Genomic DNA, 27836 nt, shown 5'->3' with positions numbered 1-27836 from the left:
AAAACACCAATATAATGTTTCAGAACAGCACACGTCAAACATCATCCGGTAATGAAACTAGTAAGGATTAGAAAAATCTGCTGCTCTCCAAATCTGGGTTTTTTTTAATTATTTCCAGTCAGCCTAAGACTGTCATCGATTAGGAAAAGGGGGCCACACAAAGTTTATCCTCTCTCTCTCTCCCTCACCCACAGACACTCTCCCTTCTCTCTCTCTCACACACACACACTCAAATACATACCCTCTCTCTCACACATAAACTCAATCTTCCTCACACGCGCTCTCTCACACACACGCGCTCGCACACACACACACTCAAATACATACCCTCTCTCTCACACACAAACTCTATCTTCCTCACACACACACACACACACGCTCTCTGCCTCTCATTCTATCCTCGTTCATTGTAATTTCCTTTCTCAGTTAATTGTGAACCGACATGATGTGTCCTACGAATGCCGGTATATAAAAAGTGTTAAATAAATAAATAAATAAATAAATAAATAAATAAATATATTCACATATGCACACGCTCTCTGGTTCTCATACAAAGATATCCTATTACCTTCCTATTAGAGGCCTCCAGTAATTACCAATATTACAGGAAAGCTTCCTACCCTATAAGAAACAAATAAAGCAAGCTAGTGCTTCTTAACACACACAACTGAACTTGGCACACCGGGTGCTTAAGTCTGATGTTCCATCCAAAATCACATCTCATTGCAAATTACTTTGCAGATATTGATGAATGTGCACAGCACCCTTCGGTTTGCGGGCCGAATGCCAACTGTGCCAACAAGCGGGGCAGCTTCTCTTGCTGGTGCCGTGACGGATACGCTTCCCACCATGGAACAACCGGCAAAATCAACTGTACAGGTAACATCCTCTTCCAGGCGATATTCACTGAGTGGGCTATGACGTCTCTCCGCTCATCCTTCCTTCCTGAAACCACTACCACTACTCCGCAGGAACGCCCGGCTCCCCGGGGGCCTCAGACAGCCTTAATTACGTTTTGAACAATATCCCTCCCCCCCAGCAAACCCCTATAATCTAGCTATGTCTACCAGTACAGTACTCCTGTTTATCATGAACACTCGCTATAATTATATGAATGTTTTTACCTGTAAACCGTTGTGCTCCAGTGATTCTCACGTGGCCGCGAGGGAGGCTCGACATTGGCGGCATCTGGCCGCGTCAGGTGAAGAGCAAAAGCAGGGTAAGATGCCTGGTCGCGGGGGGGACGGGACACACCTCTCTGCGCCTGCTCGCTCTTGGCACATCGCAAGGCAGAAAACACATCTCAAAAGCCCCGTTAATACTTGCAGCATATTTTCAGTATTTTATGATCAGATTTCATCATGAGGCCCAAATTCCACGTTATGACACCAAAAGCTCCTCCATGCAACTTCAGAGTGTTTTCTCTCTCGTGTTACAGATATTAACGAATGCCTGGTACCCCAGCTGGTAGACTGTGGTCCTTACGCTGAGTGCAAGAATACACCTGGAAGTTACCACTGCAGTTGTTTGCAAGGATTCAAAACCAAATCCAAGGCAGAGCAATTCAAGAATAAGAATGAGACATCCTGCGAAGGTAAGCTTTCTGCTGAGAAGCAACAGACCCGGCAGGACTAGCGGTCAGTCTATGTCCATAATTCCCATGCACCAGGGCTGGGACCGCAGAGAGTTCCCACCCACTACTTTAGGATCAAAGGGTCAGGGATGGTGCCTTGGCTTTTCACTGGCCGATGGATTCATGAAGGCAAAGAGCAAATGCTGTTTCGCTGCCCTTTGGGACTTGCTGTGAGCTGAAAGTGAAAATAAAAGTCCAAAACTGGAGCAATAGGGTATTTTGGGGACTCCCTCATTTAAGGCGCCGGGTCCGGACGGTTTTGTGGGGGAGTTCTATAAGTTGCTGAGGGATCGGGTATCTTCCCCATGGCTCCTTTTCCATGTGCAGTTCCTGGAACAGCAATCATTCCCATCCCATGCCAATAAGGCCCTGATTACGCTTATCCCAAAAAAAAAAAAAAAAGGGGCAAAGACCCTCTACAACTGAGCTCTTATCGGCCAACATCGCTGTTGAATTCTGATGTTAAGTTACTCACCAAAATATATGCGACTCGCCCTGCATGTGTTGTGCCTGCGTTAGTGGGGGATCACCAGGTGGGTTTTGTGTGGGGCCGGCAATCTGTCTTATTGCGCGATGGGCTTTGCCCGGGGCATGGCTCGTCAGATAACCTTCTCTGCTGATCAGCTTTGATGCCAAGAAGGCCTTGGACCGCAATGCTTGGGATTATCTTGTCTTTGTTTTGGAGCAGTTTGGGGTTTTTTTGCGGCACGTGGTTACGTGTGGTCCGCCTCCTTTATTCAGAGCCGAGCGCTCAGATTCTAATTGATGGCTCTCTTACGTCTGAGTTCTCATTGCGACGCGGCACACGACAAGGTTGAAACCGTTATTGTGGGTTATCCAACAACACGAGGGGATGTCCAGTATTCCAACTGGGACTGCTACTTTCAAGGTGGCGGCCTTCGAGGATGATTTGCTTGAACATCTTAGTAGCCTCATGGCCTCTCTGACCGCGCTGACGGAGGAATAAGGTATTTATTTTCCCAATCCAACCGCTAATGCTCTGGGAAGGCCATCGCCTCCGACTCGCTTATCCCGTACAAGAGCGAAAAACCATACATTTCATTGTCCATGGAAATGCTTCCACGTACAGAGTTTCTGGAAATGTGTCATGCAACCAGTAAGACTGCAATCCTTCCTCTCCTACTCTTTGTATATTGAGTTTTCTAGATAAATAAATATTCGTTGGGAGATTTCATACATTGCTCATATTTTCGGTTGACCAAGAAATGTATCCTTTACAGATGGTCAGGCACTTTCCTTCGGGGAATGGTATAATGGAGTGGTGGGGGCTGTCACTGTGGAACATGGAAGGACTGTGCTACCGTGTTTCCCCGAAAATAAGACATCCCCCAAAAATAAGACCTAGTAGGGATTTTGCCGAATTCTTAAATATAAGACCTCCCCCGAAAGTAAGACATCCCTTGTAAACAGGGGCGGATTGACCTATCGGGGGATCGGGCTTCCCCCGGTGGGCCGGTCAATCCTGTGACGTCATTTTTTATTTTATTTTATTTTTTTTAAATAAGGTTTCCAAAGTATTAGGGGCAGACGCGAGCAGTGGTATCCGGAGGGGAGCCGATGCGCCCGGGCGCAAGGAGGCTCATGCGGCCGTTGAGCCTCCTTGCCCGAAGAAAAAGATCGCGTTCGAATGCACTGATGCTCTTTCTCCTTCCTGCCTGTGCGGCCCCGGAAGTAAACGTTGACGGAGCCGCATGGGCAGGAAGGAGAAAGAGCATCAGCACGTGCAGAAGAGGAGCCGCCGCGGGCTGCTGCGAATCCCAAGTCGCAGCGGCCCAAGAAGAGGAAGAGGCCCGGTAGCAGGGCCGAGGAAGAGGCCCGAGAAGTTCAGGGCCGCTGCAGAGCCCATCCTGCGGTGACCCGCGAAGAGGAGGCCCAGAGGTGAGAGAGAGGCTGAGGGTCTGTAGAGGGTGTGTGTGTGCATGCGTGTATGAGATGAGTTGAGAGATTGTGTGTGAGAGTGAGGATCTGAATGTTTGCAGAGACAGCATGTGAGAGCCTCTGTGTGTGTGAGAGAGACAGCGTGTGACGGTGAGAGCCTATGCTTGAGCAAGACAGCATGTGGGAGTGAGAGAGAGCCTGGGTGTGTGAGAGTCAGACAGCATGTGCAAGAGAGAGACTGTGTGTATGAATGATTGTATGAGAGAGAGAGCATGTGACAGTGAGAGCCTGTGCTTGAGCAACACAGCATGTGGGAGTGAAAGAGAGCCTGGGTGTGTGAGAGTCAGACAGCATGTGCAAGAGAGAGACTGTGTGTATGAATGATTGTATGAGAGAGAGCATGTGACAGTGAGGGTCTGTGTGTGTGAGAGAGAGAGAAATGCATGTTAGAATGAGAACCTGACTGTGTTTGAGAGAAGAAGACGGAGGGAAAAGAAATACGGAAGAAAAAAGGACGATATAAAAGGAATTGGCAAAAAAATAAGAAAGAGAAGGTGGAAAAAAAAAAAAGCCTGTGACCAACCGATTAGAAAACTAACATCAGCCAGCAAAGGTAAAAAACAAGATAAATTACTTTTTAGTGATTGGCACATGTAATCTTTGGGAATGTGCAAGAATAGCACTTTCTCTATGCGGATCTCACAATGTACGAGATCAACATGGAGGAAGTGGAAGCCCACGGGGCCTGCACAGAGGAGGCAGCAGAATGGGCTTCAGTGCTAATAGCAGCAATCAGCACCTCCCAAATAGCCATGCGACAGCAGTGACAGTGGCAGCAAGATTACTGACATCTGGGGATGGTGGCAGTACCAGTCGGGGGACCCCTTCCAAGCAGTGTGCAGAGGTTCAAAAGCAGCAGAGTCAGCCCAAGCTGACTCCCATGAATGCTGCACACTCCTACCTCTCTCTGACAGCACACTGGTGAGGCATGGCTGACGCAGGGGCAGCCAGCAGCTCAACGGTATTAGACATCCCCTGAAAATAAGGCCTAGAGCATCTTTGGTAGCAAAAATTAATATAAGACACTGTCTTATTTTCGGGGAAACAGGGTATTTTTCGTCAGATTTGGACCCCCTGCCAGAGTGACCTGCTGAAGCATGGGGGGGGGGGGAGCGGGAGTTACCCCAGTAAGTCGAAAGTGCTGCTGTACTGTCTTGATCAGTGGTTTGGGTTTCCAGTGTTAACTGAGCAGGTTTGCTTCCTGTGGGATGATTTAAAACTAATGACTCTGTGCTCGCCGTCCCACTGTTATTTGACTGAATTATGCCAATCAAAGTACTTAAACTGATAAGAGAGTTTCTTAATATTGGTGATGAGAACAAAGGTAGGGGGGGGGGGCTTAGAAAGGGCTGGGGGGGTGGGGAAGGGAGGGGAAGGTGCGGGGGGGGGGGGGGGGTTTTGAAGTACTTGCAATGGACTTAGCGTAGTTTGTGGGAGGCCTAAAAGGAGAGAATTAGAGTAATCTAGTGACACAAAAATTAAGGCTGGTAGCACTGATCGAAAATCTTTGGCATCCAGCAGAGGTTTTAATTTTCTCAGAACCAGCAGTTTATAGTAACCTTCTCTTGGTTTGGCGGTAATATGTTTTTTTTTAAATTTAGTTGACAGTCAATGGTTATCCCTAAATCTCTTACTGAGTCGGAGAGAGTTAGATTAATAATATTTGGCAAAATAAGGGTATTGTTAGTCATATTTTTTGGTTTTCTGTGAAGTAGAATGATTTCTATTTTCTCCATATTTAGAGCCAGTTTCAGTTGTTTAATAGCAGTCAGGTAAATGGTAATTAATTTAAATGTACCTCAGCATTTTGCCAGCGTTTTTCCCTGCTTACCGCTGTAACTTCCCTCACTGGCATGAAAGTGATCTCGCTCCTACGTACCTAAGCTGCTTCTTTTTTTTTTTTGTAACTTGTTAATAAATGTCATATTGGCTGTCTCTACTCTTCTGAAACCCTTTGTCCAGCTTCCGCGCGGCTCTTGCCCCGTCACCTGCTTCTCTTCTTCATCTTTTCAGCCCTCGGAACGAGCAGTCAGGAGGAGATGTGCGTTTTCCCTTTCAAGTACAGAGGGCAGAGTCACGGCGCCTGCATCACCGCGGGGCGAGACGACGGCAGGGCCTGGTGCGCCACGACGGGAGACTACGACCGTGACCTGCAGTGGACGTTCTGTCCCGAGCCAGGTGAGGGTCTCTGTGGTAACGCTGGCTGTAAGATTATGAACTCATTCAAGGTACATTTCTTTCCCCCCCCCAGTGCGGCCTGAAATAAGCCTGACGCCCCCTGTGTGTTACAAATTCTGGGGCGGTTTTTGTGCACAGGTAACCGAGTCACTTGACCGCGTAGAGAAAGGTAAAAGGTTCAGTAACCACCTCTGGATATTTTGTTTTGCAGACCCTGAAGTAAAATGCCGAGGTGGTTTTACAGCCAATAACAGAGAGATAAGCGAATGCATATCTGAGCCGTCATCGGAGCAGGTAACTGTATCCACGTCCTCTCCCTGTGCCCCAGTGCTGCGTGCACCATGTGCCCGGGTAACTTACCTTTTGTGCACGGATAACTCCGCTTGTGCCCGGCCGGCCGGCCGAGGAAGGGTTTCTAAAGCCCGAGTTACTCACGCCCAGGGCTTGGGGCTCTGAAAACCGCTGGGTAGAGTCTTAATGCGCACGACGCGCTCGCAGACCTCGCCGGGGAGTTTACAAAATGCAAATGAAAGGATAAACCCCACTTGTGAAATAAACTGCAGCCAGGCAGCCATCGACGTTAGAATATCGTTTTATTTTTGTAGTCCTGGGAAGCTGATTTTAGTATATTTATTGTGCATTATTGTTGTTTATTGTTGTGAGCCGTTACGACGGAACCCGAGTGGCGTCACACGAAAACCAATAAATAAATAGATAAAAAACGGGGGGGAAACGCCTCCGTCACCGTGGAGCAAAGAGCCCTCAATAAGAGGCAGAGGACATCACAAGTCTAAAAAACCAAAAACCTTACGATTACCGTCCGGCTGTAGTCGTATTACAGTAAGTGGGGTTTAGCCTTGATTTTGATTTTTTACTCATTCGCCTTTCTTCATTTTTGTATTATAAAATTACCCCTGGCCGCGGACCATTCTGTACGTTTTTGGTTGCTTAAAAAGAGACGCGGCGCTTCCCTCAGAAAGCTTTTGACCAGTTTTTTGCCGTGGCCCCCCTAACTTGCCTTTTTTTTCCTTCTCGTCTCCCTCCTGGGCCCGTGAAGACCCCCTTCTGTTCCTTACTGAACCTGACGCTGGGCATCAACGCCGACCCCTGCGGAAAGGACAACGCTGCCTCCGCCGCTGGCGTTTCTCTGGAGGTGAGACCACGTCGCTCTGCACCCTCCCGTCCAGCCGTCAATGCCTCAGAAACAAAAAAACAACCCGCTTGCCAGGTGTGCAGAACCTGATAACGTTTCAGCTTCCTCTGAGCGGAGACGGTCCAGCAGCAGCAGCAGCCTCCCCCCGTCCATCGTCGCCGCTTACAAGCTTGCCTGTATTTATTTACTTATTTGTTGAGACCTTTCACGCACCCGTCGTCCCGAACGCAGAGCACGACACTTTACAAAAGGGACATTCGTGCTATGGAGCCACATGGCAGGGGGGAGTCTGCTGCAGACTGACTGAAGGTTTAGGACATCAGGTTAGCGGTCTGGGAAAGTCCTGTTTCAACCATTTTCCCATTAATCGTCAGTAGGTCTTTCTTTTTTTTTGCTTTATTAATTAGTTCATGGTATTTTGTTAGGAAAGATCTCTGTTTCCCTTGGGATTCAGCAGAAGGTCTGTGTTTAGTGCATCTTGTACCCTGGCCTTTTCCGTTTGCAGGTATTTCTTTCTTTTCGTCCAGGACCGGATTTAGCTTTTCAGCTGTTTCCCTGACTACCTTGTTCCCGGGAATCAAATGCCGAGGGGGCGTTATCTGGATTAAACTGAACGAGGGGCAGAGCAGTGGGCCGTGAGGAAGGGGGGCGTCCTGGTGGCCGATGCCGTAACAGCGCCATGGGTGGGCCATGGTTTGCTCGGCCCTCGTTGCCAGTCTGTTTGTTTGCATTGCTGGGTTTTAATTTAGTTTTTTTGTGGGGAAACAAAAATCAGACAACCCCCTTCTCTGGGAATAGTTATTTATTAGCGAGCACGATACAGTGAAATCATTATAAAGGATCTTTACATGACCACTTGCAAATGGGGTGACGTACACATAGAATAGGCAGACCTCCCCCCCCCCCCCCCCCACAGAGTCTCAGCAAGGAATTTATACTCTGTTTGCTGGCTGAAGCCCTGCTTTTACTCCCCCCTTTTTGACCACACTGATAAGCAGGGGGTGTGTGCCTATTCTATGTGTACGTCACCCCATTTGCAAATGGTCATGTAAAGATCTTTTATAATGAATTCACTGAATTGTGCTCGCTAATAAATAACTATTCCCAGAGAAGGGAATTGTCTGATTTTTTGTTTCCCACAGTTTTCATCCCGCGTCGCTTTGGGCCATCTGCTTTTGGTCGGGGTTCGCGATAAAGAAATATTTTAAAATTTAAGGTGAACTTGAAATGTTGCCTGCGGGGAAACCTTGGCCCATTACCGTTCCCGAAATTAGGCAGGTTTAGCTCTTGCTTGCAAGGGAGCCTGCTTATATTCTGTTAGAAAAATTGCTTTATTAGGCAGGCACGCCAAAAAAAAAAAAGACGAAAGCCGTGTCTGTCTCACCGCCAGTATTTATTTATTTATTTACTTTATAATGTTTATATACCGCCTTTACAATTCAAAGAATTAATCAAAATGGTTTACAATAAACATACATAAAAATAACATAAAATAACATAAAATTTTGACCGCCAAAACAATCATTAAAAATTAACAATATCAGCAACAAAAGCACTAAAAACAATTAAAAACCAAAGAACTAAAAAAAACGAATGAATATCATGAATCCGTAAAAATGATTAAAAGTATGGAAGCATGGTAAAATTATTTTGTGATAGTGAAAAACAACCAGAAGTTAATGATACCAAAATCATGTATGAATGCGCGAGTATCGATAAGGAAAACATCTCGTCTTTCATGTGATGTGGCATCTTGTGCAGGGCACCGTGAGGCGTCTGGACGCCATTCTTAACACAACGGCCTTGTGGGAGAACCTCAGCCCCGAGAAGATCTCCGTCGCCGGCACCGTCTTCCTGGAGGCCCTGGAGCGCGCCGCCCTGTCTGCCATCGCCAGGGCGACGGAGGACGGGAGTCAGAGGGTGACCGAGGAAGAGCTGGGTACGCCTTGGTGGGGGGGGGGGGGGGAGAGTGCGGGCACGGGTGCCTGTAGGGGGGGGGGGGAGTAGTCATTCGATGGTGCGCTGAGCATGAACTCGAGTTGCTAGTGCCCGCCACGTGCCAAAGAAAGCTGCCGCCTTCTGGAGCTTTGCAAGCTGTAGTATACAGGGGGGGCAAGGTAATCAGGGCGGTGGTGACCAAGAAAACAGGGGATTGTTTCTACGTCTTTCTGTCCCATTTTTCGGGCTGGTTGACCCCAGGTTAGGGGGTGCCTGGGCTGGGGAAGCATCGCCAGGAGTAAGAATGTACATTCCTGGGTGCACGCTGAGGGTTGATAATTACATAGGTCCATCTCCAGTGTTGCCCCCCTTCTGTAAGCTCGTTTCCTGTTCTTCTACCTGGGAGCCCAGCTGGGTGCAAATCCCGCGGCTTATTTTAGTACCTCCGCTTATTTTAGAATCTCCGTTTCTCAAAGAATAAATAAATGGACTCTGAGACATTCAGGTTAAAGCACCGTCCTTAAGTTTTTAACTTGTACACTCTATGGTAAAATTTCTTTTACCGGCCTATCTTCTTTCCAGCTTGTTGCAAGCTTCCAAGTTTCTCTCCCCCTGTTGATTGTAACTTTGACTTATTCCTACTTATTGTTATCTTTCGTTTACGTGAATTTGTTACTCTAGTTTTTTCCCTTTTTTCCCTTTGTTAAATTGTAAACCGATCCGATATGGTAATTTACTATGAAGGTCGGTATAAAAAACTGTTAAATAAATAAAATAAAATAAATACCTGTGGATCCGGTAGCCTAAATCCCGTGTGCATCTGGGTAGGCGGGCGGTACAGTCCCACAGACTTTGCTTTTCTCTCAGGATGCAGGAAAGGGGGGGCGGTGGAGTGGAAGTGCAAGGTTTGAAAATACCTTGCCGCACGTGCAGTTTACTTAAACCGGTCCCCGAGAAGCCCTCTCTTTTGAAGAGTTTATGTTCAGCGGCCCACGCAGGGCTAAAGCCTGTAGACGTCGGCTCGAATTTTCCAAGCGGACTTGACCTGTACGAATGTGCTTTCCCCACCCCCTCGGGACGCCTCCCTCCTCCTCCTCCTCGTGTACATACAGGCAGGTCAGGGAACGGCGTTTCCCTCCCACAAAACCCGGGTTCATTTTCAGGGCACTGCTTGCAGGCTTAAAACAGGACTTTACACCTGCAAGTAGCTCTGAAAATCCCGCCTTTAGCGTGTTTGGGTTTGGGTTGGTTTTTTGTTTTTTTTTTAAAGAGCAACATAGAAAACATAGATACAAGAAATAAAAAATGAACGATGCCCGGTGAGACTACCAGCACATTCACCGTTAACGATCAAGCTGAATGCTTAGCTCACGCGCACACCTATAAAACCGCGTGCAGTGCTTTCCAAATCAAACGAAACCGACAGCCCATCGCCGTTTTCTACAGCGAGGGCTTCGTCCCTGTGAGTTCGACACAGTCAGCTCCACGCTCGGCACTTAAGCCGGGCAAACAACTCTACAACCTCAAGGTTGGGCTCAGGTGCTCTCCCCTTGCTTTTTTTTTTTTTTTCTCTGCCGGCGCAAAACAAGTTCTGAATTAAATTTTATGAAAACAAAAAACCGGAGAATAACTCGGTCGGACCGGCGAGCTTATTCTGGGACTAGCACAGCGGCAGCGAGGGGGGGGTTCCAGCCAGACTCTCAGACGCAGACTCTCAGACGCAGGAAAGGCAGGTGGGACCTCACTCCCGGTGACGAGTAAAGGGGGTAACGTAAGCCCTCTCTCGAGGGCCAACCAGCTCGGCGTGCTCTCTCGACGTTCCCCCTTCAAGGCCAGAGGAAAGCCCGGTGGTGAACGGAGAAATTAGGAGGCTTCGCCCTTCGTTGAGTCTTTGCACGCGGGTTCAGCTTCCCCAGACCTCCACGGGGTGTCCTTCTCCTTTCTGGGGAACGCGTCTTCTTGACGCCGCCGACGGTATCCTCAGGGTAAAGCCCCACGCGTAGGCTTGGGGGGGGGGGGACGGGACACTTGTAAACCCAGGTAATGGCGGAGAGAGACAGACAACCCCTGGCAAATGAAAACCCATAGGCTGGTGATGCTCTGGTACTGGGCGCCTCTTCCCGCCAGGGATGGATTCTCTAAGCGCAAGAAGCGTTTAGAAAGAATAAAAAAAAACAGCTACCACATTTCCTGTTCTCTTCAGATTCCTATCTCTCCTTTTCTCTTCGGCCGTTTCCCACTTTCTGCCCTCGGTCTCTCCAGAGCTGGAAATTAAAGTGATCGGAGACGGCCGGAGCTGCGACGCGGGCGGCGTCCCGTTGGTCTTGACTGCGAAAGACGACCACATGAAGATCCACTGCAGCACCGTCACCGGAAGCAGAGCGCAAGGTGGGTACCCGGTGGGAGCAGGTCCCGTCCCTGAGGGCGCGAGCACGCGGCTTGGACTTAGAAGCGGGAGGGTGCGCCAGGATGCTGCTCCGTACCTTCTGGCAGAGGAGATTCGTCAGCAGCAGGGTCAGGTTGGGGAGGGGAAGAGACCGTATTAAAGCCTTTTGTAAACCGACCTGTTCTGCTGCAGAACTCATCACCCCACCTGGCACCACAAAAGAAGACCCTGACAGTACCCTGCTGTCCTTAATAGAGAGGAATTTTATAGAAGAAATATTGATGCCCTGATTATGCATTACATAATTGTTTCCTTACTAAAGGGATATCTTCTAACATGCAGATGCCGAAATGCACCGAGTTCCTTTGTATTTAATGCCATAATTTCACGTGAATAAACTGTCCTGCTGTCCTTAATAGAGAGGAATTTTATAGAAGAAATATTGATGCCCTGATTATGCATTACATAATCGTTTCCTTACTAAAGGGATATCTTCTAACACGCAGATGCCGAAATGCATCAAGTTCCTTTGTATTTAATGCCATAATTTCACGCGATGAAAGCCTCCTGCTACGTTTCTGTCCTGTTTTCCAGGCTCTGCTGGAGTTGCTTTTGCTTCTTACACGGACTTGGGGAACTTCCTGAACGGAGATTTCTTCAGTGACCAAAAGCTTCGGGACATCGAGATAAATTCCAGAGTAGTGACTGGGGCAATAACCAGCACCAAGAGGAGCAATTTCACGCATCCCGTCAACTTCACCCTACAGCACATCCAGGTCTGAACACCCGCGGAGACCTGCTTCTAACTAGTGTGACGGGAGGGGGTGTTAGCAGTTTAATTTGTTGGTTAGAGCTTACAACCCTTATGGTCACAGAGCCAGCGTCTAATCCCACTGCTGCCACCAGTTCACTGTCAGCTCCATTTTCAGTAGGGACATCTCACTTGCAACACATGCACATATTTTTTTTTTGGCCCACACAATCCCCTGCCAACTGTCAAACACAAGGTATCTGCATACACTGTGCTTGAATATCAGCTTGTATTGCCATAAAGGAATGAAGAAATGCATGATATTAAATAAACGTGTGATAGTGCCACTCTTACCACATGCATGCATTCCTTAATCCTTAACGTACATGCATTATTTCCACCCAAAACACTCACTGGGCATGACTGTTGCGAAAGCACACGCGTATCTTCTGGGCCTAAGTGGGTCGGAAAATTACCGCTGTAGAGCATGAATATAACTTTGTGTGCTTGTGGGAAGTGCAATTTTCTGTAAGGCCGTTCCTGCAGGTAAAGCGCTACTCTGCCCGCGGAATTACCCTCTCTCTGCACACGTTACGCCTGCTGTCATGTGCGCCGGTATTTTTTTCAGGAAATTCTCGGCGTATACTTTTGAAAATACAAAACTATGGTTGCAAGTGGAGACCCCTCCCTAACGCTGCCCCCAGGAAAGCCGTCACTCAGTTTGGGTAACGTTTAAACACACACACACAGGGTCAGGCGCGCATCAGTTTACCCGTCTTATCGGGCAAGCGGTTTTCATAACAGCGAAATCTGCAGCCAGGGCAGCAGTGCCATTGAAACTTGCACTCCCCGAGTGATTGTTTGGCAGCGGTCAGAGAATGAACGGGGGCCTCCGAGCCGCCTGCAGCTTGCGGGCGCACTGTGGCTTCGGTTGGGAAACTCTTTCTGCCGTACCCGTGGGAGGCAGAGGAGATCTGCAGCGCAGGCGGTTCGGAAGCCCTGGCAAATAATCCCCGAATTTAGGAAGCCCGTGCTCATAAAACGCCGAGTGCAGTGAATAAATGCTCCTTTAACCTTCTGCACCCGTTTGCATGGTCTGAGTCTCCCGGTACAACCGTACAGAGGTTCATTGCGGTGACATTCCCAGCTCCAACCAGCCCCGAAGGAGAGACCTGAGCGGTGAGGAGCACCCAGGCCTCTCACTTATCAGGGTGGAGCGCTAACCCACTGGGTCACCGGATTGACCTCTTTTCAGGATTTTTTTTTTCCCCCTAATTCTTTGTGCTCTTTCTAGAACAATTTCTCTGGCACAGCGATTTGTGTCTTCTGGGACCATGGCACAGGAACCGGCAGCTGGTCCACAAAGGGATGCGAGGTTCTCCGTTCTAACGGGACGTACACGGAATGCAGCTGCGATCACCTGTCCAGCTTCGCCGTCCTCATGGCCACCGAAGAAATGGAGGTAAACTGGCCATTCGTTCAGAAGGGAAAAGTCCCCTTTGGCGTGGGGAGCGACCGCACAGAGTGGGCACAGAAGAACGAAGCGGCCGAGGCAGTTTGATCTTATTTATTTATTTATTTACAATTTGTTTATACCGACGTTCATTTCAAAAAGAGATATCACATCGGTTTACAATAAGGTACAATAGGTAATTCACTATCCCCTAAAAGGGCTCACAATCTAAAATCTTTGTACCTGAGGCTAAGAGATTACAAAAATAAAACCATCAAAATCAAAGTTCTTAACAATTAAGCAAAAGGTATAACAAGGAGCATATTAAAGAAATAACACAAAGGGTTGCACGAAGGGGTGCACAAAGGGGAGTGCCCCTTTGTCGCGCCCCTTCGGCGCGCGACGCACGGTGTGCGGCGCCTGCTGGCTTGGCGCCTTTCAAACTGCCTGGCTCCGTTTGCGAGGGTGTCAGGGGAGGGGGCGGGTCTCAGAATCATGGCTTTCCACACAGAAATCTCTTCTCAGTTTCAAAGTTTCTTCCTGCCAGTCTGATGTTTCTGGCCCGCTGGGAAGAGACAGAGCTGTTCTCTCACGCGGCTACGCTCGCGGATCCAGTGCAGATGGAAGCTTACCTGTCTCTTTCCCTTGCAGGATGACTCTGCTTTGTCGATCATCAGCTACGTTGGCATAACGTTCTCTCTGGTGTGCCTGGGCCTGGCGATCCTCACCTTCCTCTTGTGCCGGCCTATCCGTAACGCAAACACCTTCAACCACCTGCAGCTCAGTCTCTGCCTGTTCCTGGCGTTGCTTCTGTTCCTCGTCGGGAAAGACAGGACCTACAATAAGGTAAGGCCTTGTCTAGACTGTGCGTGTGATGCCGCTGGGGCCTCTGACGTGCGATTTTCCTGGCGTCACTCTCTCCAGACTTGTCTGATTCTGTGCCGCGTCTGTTTCTCCCCCCTCCCACCCTCAGACCCTATGCGCCGTCATCGCAGGCCTCTTGCATTACTTCTTCCTGGCCGCCTTCTCCTGGATGTTCCTGGAGGCGCTGATGCTTTTCCTCACCGTTAGAAACCTGAAAGTCGTGAACTATTTCAACACCCGTAACATTAAGACGCCGCACCTCTGCCTCTTTGGCTACGGATTCCCGGCACTGACGGTGGTTATTTCCGCGGCCGTTAACCCCGGTGGCTACGGGACACACAAAATGTAAGTGATTAATCTTTATCCCCCCGTAAGGAACCAAGCAGTGCGCTTCCCCCCTTGCAGGAGGGGGTTTCACAGGTGTCCTTGCGATCTGAACGGCTGCTTTAATGTGACCCCCTCTTCTCATTCGTTCATTGCGCTTGGCTCTCTGCAGTTGCTGGCTCAGCACAGAAACAAAGCTGATCTGGAGTTTCTTGGGCCCCGTGTGTCTCTTCATCCTGGTAGGTTTGGTTGGGTTTTGGTTTTTTTTCTCATGTCCTTGAAACTGTCCTGGGTTAAGTTTCTCTCTCCGCTCCCTGCATCTCCGCCCTGTCACGTACGAGTTCTCTTCCCGAACCTCTCTCTCCCCCCCCTCCATCCGTTTCTCACACTCCTCCTCTCATCTCTTTACCTGGAGGCTCTTATCTTAATTATTTTTAGTTTCCTTTTAACTCTGCTACTTTTTTTTTTTATTTTAATTTCTCTGTTTGTAATTCTGGTTATTCCATGCCTACTTTCTGTAATCAGCAGGGCCGGGAGGCGTCCTGTACTTTTGCAATAAACCCAGAATACATGAGAGAACCAAGACAGTTCCATGTTTATAAAGTTTTTGGAACTGGATCCTGATGGAAGCCAGCGAAAGCCAATTGCTTTACCCAAATCAACTGTTAGGCAGGTTGGGGTGGGTGGGAGATAGGTGCCTGTATGTAAATGCCAGAAGGGAAGCTGGTCCCATGCTTCTGCCACCCTTCCTGTATAGAAAGATTACTCCTAAGTCACCCTCATCCCATGATCCCCCCTCTCTGTCTCCAGTCTCCTTTCTCTCTGAAGAGGCTGCCTCGTGTGCATTTATTCCTTGGAGATAAAACTGCGGCTATCGCATTCCTCCGCACAGATCGATGACGTGACCTCACACCTTGAGCGCCACGTGCAGTTCTGGCAGCCCCACCTCGAGAGATATCTAGTGGATACAGGAAGGGGCAACAGTAACGTCCAAGGGGACGGGGAATGGCTCAGACTCGCTTAGAGGAGAAATTTGTAAAGCGCATCTCATAAATTATGAGGGTAATCTTCAACAGTCGATGCGAGCTGGCACCGCTAAAGTTACGGCAGGATTTACTGCGTTGCTGGAAGCCGCTCGGTTTATAAAATACCACGGCTTCCCGCCTCCGACGAATGCGTCGGCACGTGCGTGTTTTTTTTTTTTTAACACAGGGAGCCGCGTACTTTGTACACCTGTTTTATAAAAGCAAGCGCGCGTCTCCTCCACGCAAAACAATTGTAAACCGTTTTGGTCTGTCTCCATCTGCTGGACGGGAGGCTCAGCCCACGGTCTGGACTGATCCGCTGTACTACAGGAACGAAAATTAACAGGTAAGAACTAATTCTCGCGTCTCCTCCGTGCAAAACAATTGTAAACATGCGCACGTAACGCGTGCAGGCAGGTATTCTGTAAGGAACGTGCATCCTCCCCCTAGGAAAATACTTGCGCGCGTGCTTTCGGTCGGTCGCCAGTTCAGGCGCGCTCCTCCACCCAGAAACTGCAGACAAATGACTTGCGATTTCAGGTGCATGACTCGGTGAGCAGGGAGAAACGCACCGGTCTCCGTTCGGTAATGTGTCAGCTTGTACGCAAACTCCCAAACGCTGCCCTAGAACACTGCTCTCCACCCTCTTAACGTTTAGGACAAGCAGACTTCAGGCTTTTGCAAAACACTACTGATGGGTGTGCGGGCAGCTTACACGCATGGCATCCTGTTTTAAAGACCGAAGCTTTATGGAAATTCAACCCTGTGCATGCAACTGTGTGGGCAGAGGGGCACAGCAGTGATCCCCTCTCTTTCTCTCTCTCCCCCACGTAGATTAATTCCATTCTCTTTGCCACGACGCTCTGGATTTTAAGAGCAAAGCTCTCCACGGTCAATGCCGACGTTTCGACTCTGAAAGACACCAGGTAGAGCGCTGTACGGCTGCAACGTAGCTTCTGCTTTCCTGATTTCTGGCGGAGAGAGCTTGGGAGACCCGTGTGCCGGTCGTGAGCGGGGGCCAGGCTCTTACGTCCTCCTCTGCCGCTGCTGCTGCCCCTGCTGCTGTTTGCTGCTTCACTGGTTCTTCCTCTGCCGCTGCTGCTACTGCTCCTGCTGCTGTTTGCTGCATCACTGGTACTTCCTCTGCTGCTGCTGGTATTACTACTACTAAACCTTTCCATAGCGCTGCACAACAGGCACTCCCTGTAACTGATTTACATGAGACGACGACTCGTACAGCAGCAACGTTATAAGTGCTTTAGGTTTCGCCACAGCTGAACGCTTTATGGAGCAGAAGCTTTTATAATTCAGCCCCTGCTTGTTCAGAGCATCGCTCTGAACAAGGCACAGCTTTCTGAATTAGAATTCCTTTGTATCTGTAAAGGAAAGATGCGTAACGCGTCAACCACTGTGCACGATTTTTGAAATGTAAGAAGCGGCAGCTCGGGGGATATTTCCCTGTATAGTCTGCTTTCAGATTTGCAGGCTCCAGGAGTATCCCACAAGGAAACCTATGGAGAGAAAAAAAAAAAAAAGCACATTTTGGAAGCTTTCGGCAATCCCCACTAGTCTCGTTGCTTTGAGATTGAAAAAAATACGAATGAACAGATCGTGACCCCACAATCGGTTGGGTTTTCAGGAGATCCACAATATGTCTGCATGAGATATATTTACAGATATTGGAGACCCAGTAAACGCGCATTTATCTCATGCACAGTCGCCGTGTGAATATCCTGGACGTTCCACCGTAGGCCTTTGGAAGTGACGTAATCTCCCCCGCTCTCCATTCATCTTTCATCTGGCACTAGAGATGTGAATCGGAACCAGAATCAGTTCGGATTTCAGTTCCGATTCACATCTCTATCTGGCACTGTTAACGTCGCGTCTTCATGTTTTTATTTCTTTTCACTTAGGTTGCTGACGTTTAAAGCTGTCGCCCAGCTTCTCGTGCTGGGCTGCACTTGGGTTTTTGGACTCCTTCAAATCGATCCCATCGCTGTGCTCATGTCCTACTTATTCATCATCGTCAATAGCCTGCAGGGAGCCTTCATCTTCCTGATTCACTGCGTCCTGAACAGACAGGTAAGGCTGCCCCCCCCCCCCCCCCTCTTTGAGCTTTGCTTTCTCGCATGCTGGGTCTCGGCCTGTAGCGAGCTAAAGCTGGGAGACTCTCTCTTTTTGGGTTGACAGAACCATCACCTTACAAGCAGGAGACTGCTGGTTCGAGTGACAGATGGAGCACGTTTCCTCACAGTGATGTCGGACTGGATATGAATTTTGCCCTTCTTGCTTTTTTTTTGGCTGCTCAATGAAGCCGATGCCTTTAGACCTGGAGCTCACCTGCTTATAGCACTGGCTGGAGCACAGTTCCTTGCAAGCTGACAGTGGATGCGATTGTTTTATTTAAATTACAGGTGAGAGAGGAGTACAAGAGATGGTTTAAGAGAATCCGCAAACCAGCAACGGAAAGTCAGGCTTCAGGTTTATCCATGTCCATTGTGCCAATGACCTCAAAAACGGTAAGAAAGCCGGAAGTGACTGTGTGGTGCATTTTCATGCCTGCTAAATATGTCCTAACTGATAGACTGTGCAGGATGTATGAGCAAAGCAATACATAAGGGCCAGATATACAAAGCAGTTTTCCCCTTAGCCATAAAACAGGAGTTGTATTGTGGTTGAATCCCAGGTTGCAAAAACCTTTGATCCTACTGCTCCCTTCTCAACTCATAAATGGTAGGCAAGGGACCCATCTTCCTAGCCATGTTAGAAAGCAGATCCTTTGCTGTTACAGTTTAAGAGAGTCACATAAAAACAACATTAAGATAGGAAAGTACCCTTCCCTCTGTTCAGGGTGCAGTCCCATTGCCTTCCTGCTGCATGGTGGGATATACAGCTTCATAAGGAACCTGACTGATTATGCTTGCTTTGTCTTTTAAGACGGACGCCACCACCGAGGCAAAGGAAAGATGATTTTCCACGGGCTGATCAGCAGGGGTTGCCAGGAAAGTTTAGGGTGCATGAGCAGCCGTCTCTGAAGACTGTCTGAAGACATTCAGCGCTCACGGAGCCCCTGGACATGAAAGAAACCAAACTGTTTGCTGCAATACTTCTCAGGACTCTGTATCTTCTTCACCTGCTACAATAACCCCAGAATGTGCAAACGTACAGTGTAAACTTGTGCACGAGTGATGTCAGAACCTTCCAGGCTAGGGAAATGAGACCTCATCTCACGGAGCCCCTGGACATGAAAGAAACCAAACTGTTTGCTGCAATACTTCTCAGGACTCTGTATCTTCTTCACCTGCTACAATAACCCCAGAATGTGCAAACGTACAGTGTAAACTTGTGCACGAGTGCTGTCAGAACCTTCCAGGCTAGGGAAATGAGACCTCATCTCACGGAGCCCCTGGACATGAAAGAAACCAAACTGTTTGCTGCAATACTTCTCAGGACTCTGTAACTTCTTCACCTGTTACAATAACCCCAGAATGTGCAAACGTACAGTGTAAACTTGTGCACGAGTGATGTCAGAACCTTCCAGGCTAGGGAAATGAGACCTCATCTCACGGAGCCCCTGGACATGAAAGAAACCAAACTGCTGCAATACTTCTCAGGACTCTGTATCTTCTTCACCTGCTACAATAACCCCAGAATGTGCAAACGTACGGTGTGAACCTGTGCGCAAGTGCTGTCAGAACCTTCCAGGCTAGGGAAATGAGACCCGCATGGCTCTGCAGTTTTATCGTCTCTGACAGGCATTTAAATAAATAGTTAAGCAGTTTTACCATGGAGAGCCACCAGATTTCGCAGTAGCCCACGGCTCACCAAAACCCGTCCTTCGCTGAACCTCTGTAGCTCTTCCATACAATTTTTTTTTTTTTTTTTTTTTAGGAAGCAGGTAAAAATCTTTCTTTTGGTGATAACTGCGTCATTGTGACCTCGGAGTGAACAAGGGCGTAAAAGCCCCGTGTGGTACAGCGACCGGTGAGAAACCTCCCACCAAAATGCCTGAATGAGAGGGCGTTCCCACCGTAAATGAGGTAAAAAAAGAAGCCACACCATCACATCCCTTCCAACATCTGTCTGAGGAAAAGCGATACAACTTAATAGGAGTATAATACTCAACGTAAAATTACTTTATAGCCATTTTCTATTGAGTTGGCTGTAGCCATAAATAACAGTTCTCCAGTCTTCCTCAGACAGAATTACCCCCAGATTGTGTTCTCATTGGAAGATCTTTTGTGTAAGAGAACATACAACTCAGACAGTATTTCACCATTTTATCTGCATTTCCACACATTGATTCAGACACGGGGAGACCTCCTGAGTCATAATATGCCGAACGGTGGATCCAGACATGAGCAAAAGAAAAATGAAGAAGTGACCAGCCCAGTGAATTCTCCAGATCTGCCACACATGTAGTGTTTGATGAACCGAGGGAGCTAGACATCCCCCCCAGGTCCTTTTAGGTAGCCAAACCGTAGCTTTCAAGGACATCCAGCCTATTATGGCCTGTTCCGGAGAAACCTTCATGGCACTAACCAAGGGGGATAACAAATTATTACACCATTTACCAATCAATACTAAAGTGCAACCAAAAAAAAAAAATAGAGTGTTGTTTACAATATTATTTTATTACGACATCCATCCCATAATCATAAAATATCACATATATTTCAGTGTGCAATCATGTTTGAAATGCAGCGAAACATACTTTCCCCACCACAAAGGTATGTGCATATATTGCATGGGTAATATTTGTAAACTATGCATGTAATAACCATCAGTAATATGCTGAGACAACTATTTAATAAAGTGTGCATGTATGGCGACACTTTTATCAGTACTCGCGTGCATATCTGGAGTCACCAGTTCGCCGACCGCCCCAGCAGTGATCCACACCTCCATCAGTTCACCTAGGACCCTCCCACCCAACAGTGTAATTCCCTGCATGGACCCGGATCAGTCCAGACGGTGGGTTGAGCAATGCGGACGAGTGGTCTGGTAACGTATGCACGTGCCAGTCGCAAAATAGCGGCCCGTGCACCAACTTCCGACTCCCCTTCCTGGAACGGCCCTAACCTGTCCCTTGTTTTTCCCTTTAGCGTTCATGCGCGACACACTGCTGGCACAAACTTGAGTTTAGAGGAAATAAAGCAGGAGAGAAGTTGCCATTTTATTCAGCAGAGGCTCAACTTATTACATTTAATGTTCGGTGAGATGAGGCCGTTTTCTCCCTGAACCGAAGTGATTTCGTGGCCAACATGGAACGCGCGGAATTTATCGTGGCCGCCTCATCACCCCCAAGACTTGCAAAGAATTTCATCTGAAACGTTCGTCGGATGCTGATTTCTGGCCAGAACTGCAGCGGGGACTTTAGGGACGCACTTTTAATTTGACTGCACCGAGAACTGAAAAGGGGTTGGGTCAGCGATTTTCTTTGCGTGATTCTCTCTGATGATAACACCTATAGGAACATGCGTCTTGTGTCCCGTACAGTGCAACAGGTCTAAATGTGCACGATTTTAGAGATTGAATGCATGGATGGCCTAGTGGCAGTCATTTTTCACTTCCCCGGGCTCCCTTCCCCCACCTCCGAGAAATACTTTAGCCGTGTCTGCACGTTTTCTTATGTCCGGGTTCAAACTGCGCAGCCGGGAAGTAGGGATTTATCTCTGCAACCTGACCCCTGTGGCGAAATCGCCGGCAAAATTGGGGGCTGTCCCAAGATTGCGCAATTATCCTAGCCCTGTGATCAGGGGGAACCACCACTGCTCTCCCCCCCTTGTACGGGTTAACTGGTAGTAGGGGGGGGGGATTACATAAACACTCTGGTTTCAAAATGTAGTCCTTTCTGTGGCAGAGGGTCCCCCAAGCCCCTTGTTAGCAAAGGGGGGTTAAATAGCGAGATAGGAAGGAATCTAATCCTTTCCTCAACCTCGAGCCATTCTGACTATGGGAGCTTCCATATTAATAAGCTTTCGGATCAGAGGAAAACGGGGAGGTCAAGCTTTCAAGCACCTGAGTTTTCTATGTAAAGAATGGGGCTCTGGGAACAGAACAGAAATCTCAACATCCAGTGCAGAATCGGGGGGGGGACAGGGGCTTGAGAAATGTTAATGTCAGCACACAGAGGTTCTTCTAGCAGGCACGTGAATCATAAATCTGGATTTATGTTTAACTCATCCATTTCAACATTTTATCGGAGCGGAAATCTGGCAGTTTTATTAATAGAGGAAAACATGAAGGAAGTCGAGTTTCTTTTCTTCCCCTCTAAAAAAAAAAAAGAGAGAACCTGCAGGTTCTGGTTAACCGAATGAGTGCTGGAGAGACGAGGCAGAGCCGAGATGCAGTGGCCATCGTAACTTTCTTTTCAACAATAAGAGAGAGTTCCTGCCTGTACCCCAGATCGGTCCGGACGAGTGGCTTGTGCATCCCCTACCAGCAGATGGAGACAGAGAACAACAAAAAAAAAAAACGTTTCAGGCACTGCTGCGTAACCGAGCGTGCCGCCTGCAGTCCCTCAGTTATTTCTGTCTCCGGCAGACGGCAGAGGTGCAAAAAACCTGCAGTCTGAGTCAGAGTAGTTTAAAAAAATAAATAAATAAAATAGAACAGAGAGAGAGAGTCAGAAATCAGCTTGGGGGGCTCCCTGAGGTGCTAGGGGCGCCTTCGTGGACCGTCCCCTCAGGTGGAGCCAAGTGGGGCGGGGGAGGTGGGTAATCCCTGGACTGGCTCTGCCCGCACCATCCCGGGGGCCCGATAGCCAGAGGTCCTGGCTCCTCCTCCACGCTGAATGGCAGCAGCGGGAAAGTAGATCCTTTTCTGGGGTAGTTTTTTGTTTTTTTCTTCAAAAGAAGTGGCCAGGCCGCTGCCGCCGGGTGACCACTGGGCTTAGGAAGAGGTTTGCGTTCCTGATGAAGCCGGGGGCAAGTCAGAAGCGCCGACCGGAGCCGTTGCAGGATTTTCTGCGGCGGGCGGCTCAGGCGAGCGCGCCCAGGGGGATGGGCCCCGTCGGGCCCGTGGCCGCGCTTTGCAGCGCCTGCGCCCCCCCCCCCCCCCCGGGGGGCTGCAGGGAGCCGGAGGGCCACCCCGTCGGCAGGGCCACAGCGGTTTTTTTCCTGAGACAGGTGGGCAGGCAGGTGGCAGCGCCAGCAGGGTCCCGGGCGTTTTCCCCCATCCGCTGGCAGAGGTTGCATCCAAGCTGGACACGAATCTTAAGCAGAAAAACAGCGCTCGTCTGACTAATTCTATAAACTCCCACCTTCTAACTTCGCCCACGAGTCCCGACGTGAACCGCTCCCGTTTTGCCGGAGTCTCCTCCGGTGTTTTCAGCCTTTTACGTTCTGCTGCAATCTCTGGCACCATCTCAAAAGTTCAATAAGAAAGCATTTTGTGTGAGCACTTTGACCATAAGACATGTTCTGCACCAGTCCCATCACCGTCCCTGGGCAGGGTTGTCCTTGAAGGTGGACAATCCAAGCTTTGGGGCCCCTGGGCTGCTCTGGTATTCTCTGCTTCTGAAATCTGACATGGCTTCCTGTTAGATTTCACTTGCCTTGAGACATGTACGCCCTGGACCAGAAAGTACAGGGTCCCCTCTTCCCCCACTCTTTCATCTCGGTGGACTTGCCTTTTTACTCTTCAATATCTGTTGGGTGTGGTGGGGAGGAGGGGGGGCAGCTACTGCCCCAGATCCTGCAACCGATAGAGGTGAATTTTAAAAGCCCGACACCTGCATTAATTGTCGGGAGCAGCAGTAAAGTTACGCAGGTTCCCAAGCCGGCGCGCGCCACAGCCGGCGCGCACGCGACGCGCGTTAAGCCCGCGCCCCGCCCCCTCATTCTCCGTGCTCGGACGGGTGCGTGCGCGCGTGCTTCGCAGCTTCTTAAATCTTCCACGCCGCTCGCTCGTGCGTGCGGGCGTTTTTTTTTTTTTTTTGCGGAAGCAGTGCTTTTGAAATCTGCCCGGCGGGGTTACAAGAACTTTTTCACGAACAAGATCTTCTTGGCCTCGGCGCTCAGGGACTGCGAATTTACGATCCAGCTTACAAGGAGGAAGCCCACTGGTGTCGGCTGAGCTCAAAACTCCGTTGGAATCAAAAGTTGATGATTCTACTTTATTTTGTTTAATTTTTTTTTCCAAATTTGGACTAGATACAGAAGTGTTTATAGGAAAGAGGGTTTGCTTCACTAGTATTTGCTCATTTCCCCCCTCCCAGTTAATGGCTTGACCCCCTCAGTTTTTCTGGGAAAGTGTTATTTAGTTTTCTAGCTTTTATAAACTTGTATCTAGCTTGAAATGTGTTGCTGAGGGTTGAACAGTTCAGGGCATATTATGTACATAGATGGGAAAACAAAATGAACGTGCAGACTTTTTTTTTTTTTTTTTTTAAGAAAAAAGCGCTAAAAAAATGAGACGTGCAACGTGCTGGCTGAGATATGACTGCTTTCACAATGAGCGTAAGAGGAAGTTTAGATTGTTAGAGGCTGATGTCATCTGCACCAGCCCAAGAAGGGGATTCTAGGGTAGAAAACCTCTTGAAGCAATCCTAGAGGAAAAAGGAACTCGCCTCGTGCACTGAGATCCCCCAGGCCCTCCCCTCAGCCCCAGCCGCATACCCTTCTACAACATGTACGCCAGCAAATGTCAGCATCACTCTCCCGGGTGATCAGAAGCACTTAGAAACATGAAATTCCATAGGGACATCTGCACCCGTTCGTCTTCCCTCCCCCGAAAGGAATCCGACGGGCTAGAAGGTGCATCTTCAGCGTCTTGTCCACGCTGATAACTCGTTTTCTTTTCCCGGCTATCAGGCCGACGCTATACCGTGCGCTGGCTTGCGGCGCGTGTGGCTTAACCCGCGATTGGACGCTCGTCCACGGCGCCCCCCCCCCCCCGGTGCAAAACGGGGGCTGGCGCGTCCAAAACGTGCGTCCAATCGCACGCCTAGCTAATGGCACTCATCGCGTGCAAATGCACGTTGGTGAGGCTATTATCTGTCACCCCCAAGGCACGCATTTCTACTCACCAAAATGAACTCCATTTGCATTGAGCGCCCCGGTCAGCGCACGTTGAGGGAGCGAGCGCCGATATTGCATCGGCCTGTATGTGCTTTAAACACAGGGGTTACTTACTAGGTAGCTGCAGGCCATTAGAGGCAGGCTAAGTGAGTGCCCTAGACTTGTAGGATCACTCTAGTGCTGAGCCCCCCAAGCTGTTCTGTTGTTCACCCCCACAGCCATTCAGGGTTTCAGAATAGCCTCGAGGAATTATGCACGAGATCAATCTGCCTGCATTTCAGGCCTAGTATCGGTAAATTTATCTCCTCTTATCAAATCGAGGTTCAAGGCACATTCATCGGGATTATCCTGAAAACCCAACTGGCTATCTGATCACCGGGCCTCCTGAATCCTCCGATTCCTCCATTCCAGCACTTCAGGGTCAGAAAGCTTTTTTACTCAACGCACAATTAAACTCTGGAATTTGTTGCCAGAGGATGTGGTTAGTGCAGTTAGTGTAGCTGTGTTTAAAAAAGGATTGGATAAGTTCTTGGAGGAGAAGTCCATTACCGGCTATTAAGTTCACTTAGAGAATAGCCACTGCCATTAGCAATGGTTACATGGAATAGACTTAGTGTTTGGGTACTTGCCAGGTTCTTATGGCCTGGATTGGCCACTGTTGGAAAACAGGATGCTGGGCTTGATGGACCCTTGGTCTGACCCAGTATGGCATGTTCTTATGCTCTTATGTACTGCCGGGTGTTGTCATGCTATATGGAATTACTTCCACAATTCCTCCAGTATAAATCAGATGATCTACCTCTCATCTCAGTACGTTTAAGCAGAGAGTCACATCTGTTCTGTTCTTGCGATTCAGATAGTTAATCCCTAATTCAGCACGATACAGGAAGACAGCCTCACTTACTGAAAACAACTGGAAAACCGAGAACTTATTGTGCAACCTTACAGATATATGTAAATAGCTGTCACTCGGAACTGTTCCAGCTGTTAAAAGCCTTTCTTTAAATACTTCTGCAGGCTTAGCTTAAAAAGCAGCGCTTTCACTAAAGTCTGGAAGCCATGTGACCAATGCCGCAGGCCATGTAAGGCTTGACTGAGAGACATCCCACACTCCCAGCTCTCATCAATCATTTACCCTCCCCAATAAAAGACTTTTTTTTGAATGTATTACGATGAGTAGCTTAAGTCTATGCTAGTAATTTCTTAGTGATAGTTGGGTAAGTAGGTGAACTGCAAAACATGTCTACTGTGACAACATACAAAAAGCGCGGTCCTGAATTCGTGCAGGAATCCCTCTGTCCTCCAAAAACCCAGTTACTGGTGTCCCGACATCAGCCGACGTTTGAGCCCTAGCCTTCTTCAGAGGAGCCAAAATATAAACAGAGAATACTTAGCTGGTAGAAATTGAAAGTCAACTGAATGATCAATAGGACCATGACGGTATCACGAAACTTCTGTCCTCAGCATGGAGATTTTTATCACTCCTTATCAGGCCTCTGCAATAAGCCTAGAGCATGGGTTTACCACCTGCTCGGACGTGTGTTCTGGGCGCGCAATAATAGCATCCGACGCAGCAGGGAGATTAGCACTTCTGAAACGCGCACCCTAACCAAAGCGCCTTTTAAAGTCCATTGTAGATGACGTCATTAGCTATTGACGCCCAATGCAACATTTTTTTTTTTAACGCAGGAAATTTTAACTCCAGCTCTGAAGGTGGAGTAAAGTAACTCGCAGTCCAAGGACTCCTTAGTATCGTTGCGACTCTCGAATTTACTGCATCGGTAGAGGAAAATATTTCGCAGCACTGCTTTTCCTAGTATTTTAGCGTTGAAAGGCGGGGTTAGAGATTGTTCGATAATTGTCCCAATCATCAATTCTGCCAGTTTTTTATTTTTCTTAGGATTGGTTTAATCGTATCTTGTTTTGCCCCAGCGGGGACCAACCCTTCTGAGAGCCAGCGGTTGATCGTGGTTGGGATCGTCGGAGTGGTTACGCTGTGGACTCTTTTCAGGAATACTTGTGGGGGATTGGGTCCAGTTGGGTGGATAGCAGGCTCAATTTTTGTAACGATTTGGAGAATTTCAAGTTTGTGTACGGTGTCAAATGTTTTTCCATTTTTGCTTGCCCGATGTTTTCCTTCGGGTTCTTTTGTTGGTAAGCAGGAAGAGAATTGTGTTTTTTTTAACCTACTGATCTTTATCTAACAGAGAAGTGGCATGGTCATTGCAGGAATTCTTTCAGAAGTCGTGCTTATTCGAGGTGGAGGAAGATGGGTCCTGGATTAGGGTTTTAACTGGAAGAGAAATTTGGAATTAAATATTTCGCCATGAATCTGTTCCACGTAATAGTCTTTTATTTATGTATTTATTTATTTGCTTTATTGATTTGTTCATGGTATTTTGTTAATAGGGATTTGTAATTTTCTAGGGATGCCGTAGATTGGCTTTTCCGCCTTTGCTTTTCAGATTTACTCAGGGTTTGCTGGTATGTCTTAGTTCTTCGCTATATCAAGGTTTCCTTTTGTTTAGAAGTATTGTGTCCTTTTGGGAACTTTTTTTCCTGGACTGGGCATAGGTTATTGGCTATTTCATTGATGACCTTTTCCCCAACAGTCAAAAGCTGAGGAGGCATTACCAAGTTTAAAATCAGTTATCTTATTTTTTTTTTAATAGTTTCTTCAAGTATTTTCAGTTCTATCTTTTTTTCTGTATGTGAACGATTGATTAATGTATGATCTTGTTTGCTGTGTGTTGAGGAGGGTTATTTCTGCTTTTATTAGCTGGTGATCAGGCCAGGACAGTAATGTTGTGGGATGAATTGATTATGAAGTTACTGTGATTGGCGAATATTAGGTCCAGGATGAGTCCTGCTTTATGAGTGGGGGTTGGTTACAAATTGTGACCAACCCATTGCCTCCATAGTATCTAGAAAGATTTCACACACTGTGGTTTTAGGTGCACTGTCTGCATGTAGATTAAAATCCCCTACGATTAGAGTGCGTACAGGTGATGGAAATTTCAATCAGAGGTGAGCAGGTGGGCAATAGACCGTACCTATATTCAGTTGTGTTGATTTTAGTATTGCCACCTCGTAGGGAGGGTTAATCTCAACTCTGTAGGGATTAAGTTATTACAGACCCCCCACCTTTA

At 48.2% G+C, this 27836-nt stretch overlaps 1 protein-coding gene across 1 annotated transcript in view; it reads left to right on the top strand.

The window, feature by feature from the left end:
- Nucleotides 1-20496, top strand: part of LOC115080606 (adhesion G protein-coupled receptor E3-like) — a 28199-nt gene extending 7703 nt beyond the window's left edge. The window contains exons 3-17 of the mRNA XM_029584873.1: nucleotides 1439-1594; nucleotides 5606-5770; nucleotides 5982-6064; nucleotides 6828-6923; nucleotides 8685-8862; nucleotides 11124-11249; nucleotides 11842-12023; nucleotides 13293-13460; nucleotides 14103-14297; nucleotides 14425-14660; nucleotides 14812-14878; nucleotides 16499-16590; nucleotides 17578-17746; nucleotides 18079-18183; nucleotides 18602-20496. Of these exons, the coding sequence (XP_029440733.1) occupies nucleotides 1439-1594; nucleotides 5606-5770; nucleotides 5982-6064; nucleotides 6828-6923; nucleotides 8685-8862; nucleotides 11124-11249; nucleotides 11842-12023; nucleotides 13293-13460; nucleotides 14103-14297; nucleotides 14425-14660; nucleotides 14812-14878; nucleotides 16499-16590; nucleotides 17578-17746; nucleotides 18079-18183; nucleotides 18602-18634 (2051 nt within the window). The 3' untranslated portion in view covers nucleotides 18635-20496. The remainder of the gene's footprint in view (nucleotides 1-1438; nucleotides 1595-5605; nucleotides 5771-5981; nucleotides 6065-6827; nucleotides 6924-8684; nucleotides 8863-11123; nucleotides 11250-11841; nucleotides 12024-13292; nucleotides 13461-14102; nucleotides 14298-14424; nucleotides 14661-14811; nucleotides 14879-16498; nucleotides 16591-17577; nucleotides 17747-18078; nucleotides 18184-18601) is intronic.
- The last annotated feature ends 7340 nt before the right edge of the window (nucleotides 20497-27836 follow it).

The sequence above is a fragment of the Rhinatrema bivittatum genome, chromosome 19 (genome assembly GCF_901001135.1).
Source record: "Rhinatrema bivittatum chromosome 19, aRhiBiv1.1, whole genome shotgun sequence".
NCBI lineage: Eukaryota > Metazoa > Chordata > Amphibia > Gymnophiona > Rhinatrematidae > Rhinatrema > Rhinatrema bivittatum.
This window is presented reverse-complemented; position numbering and strand designations above follow the sequence as displayed.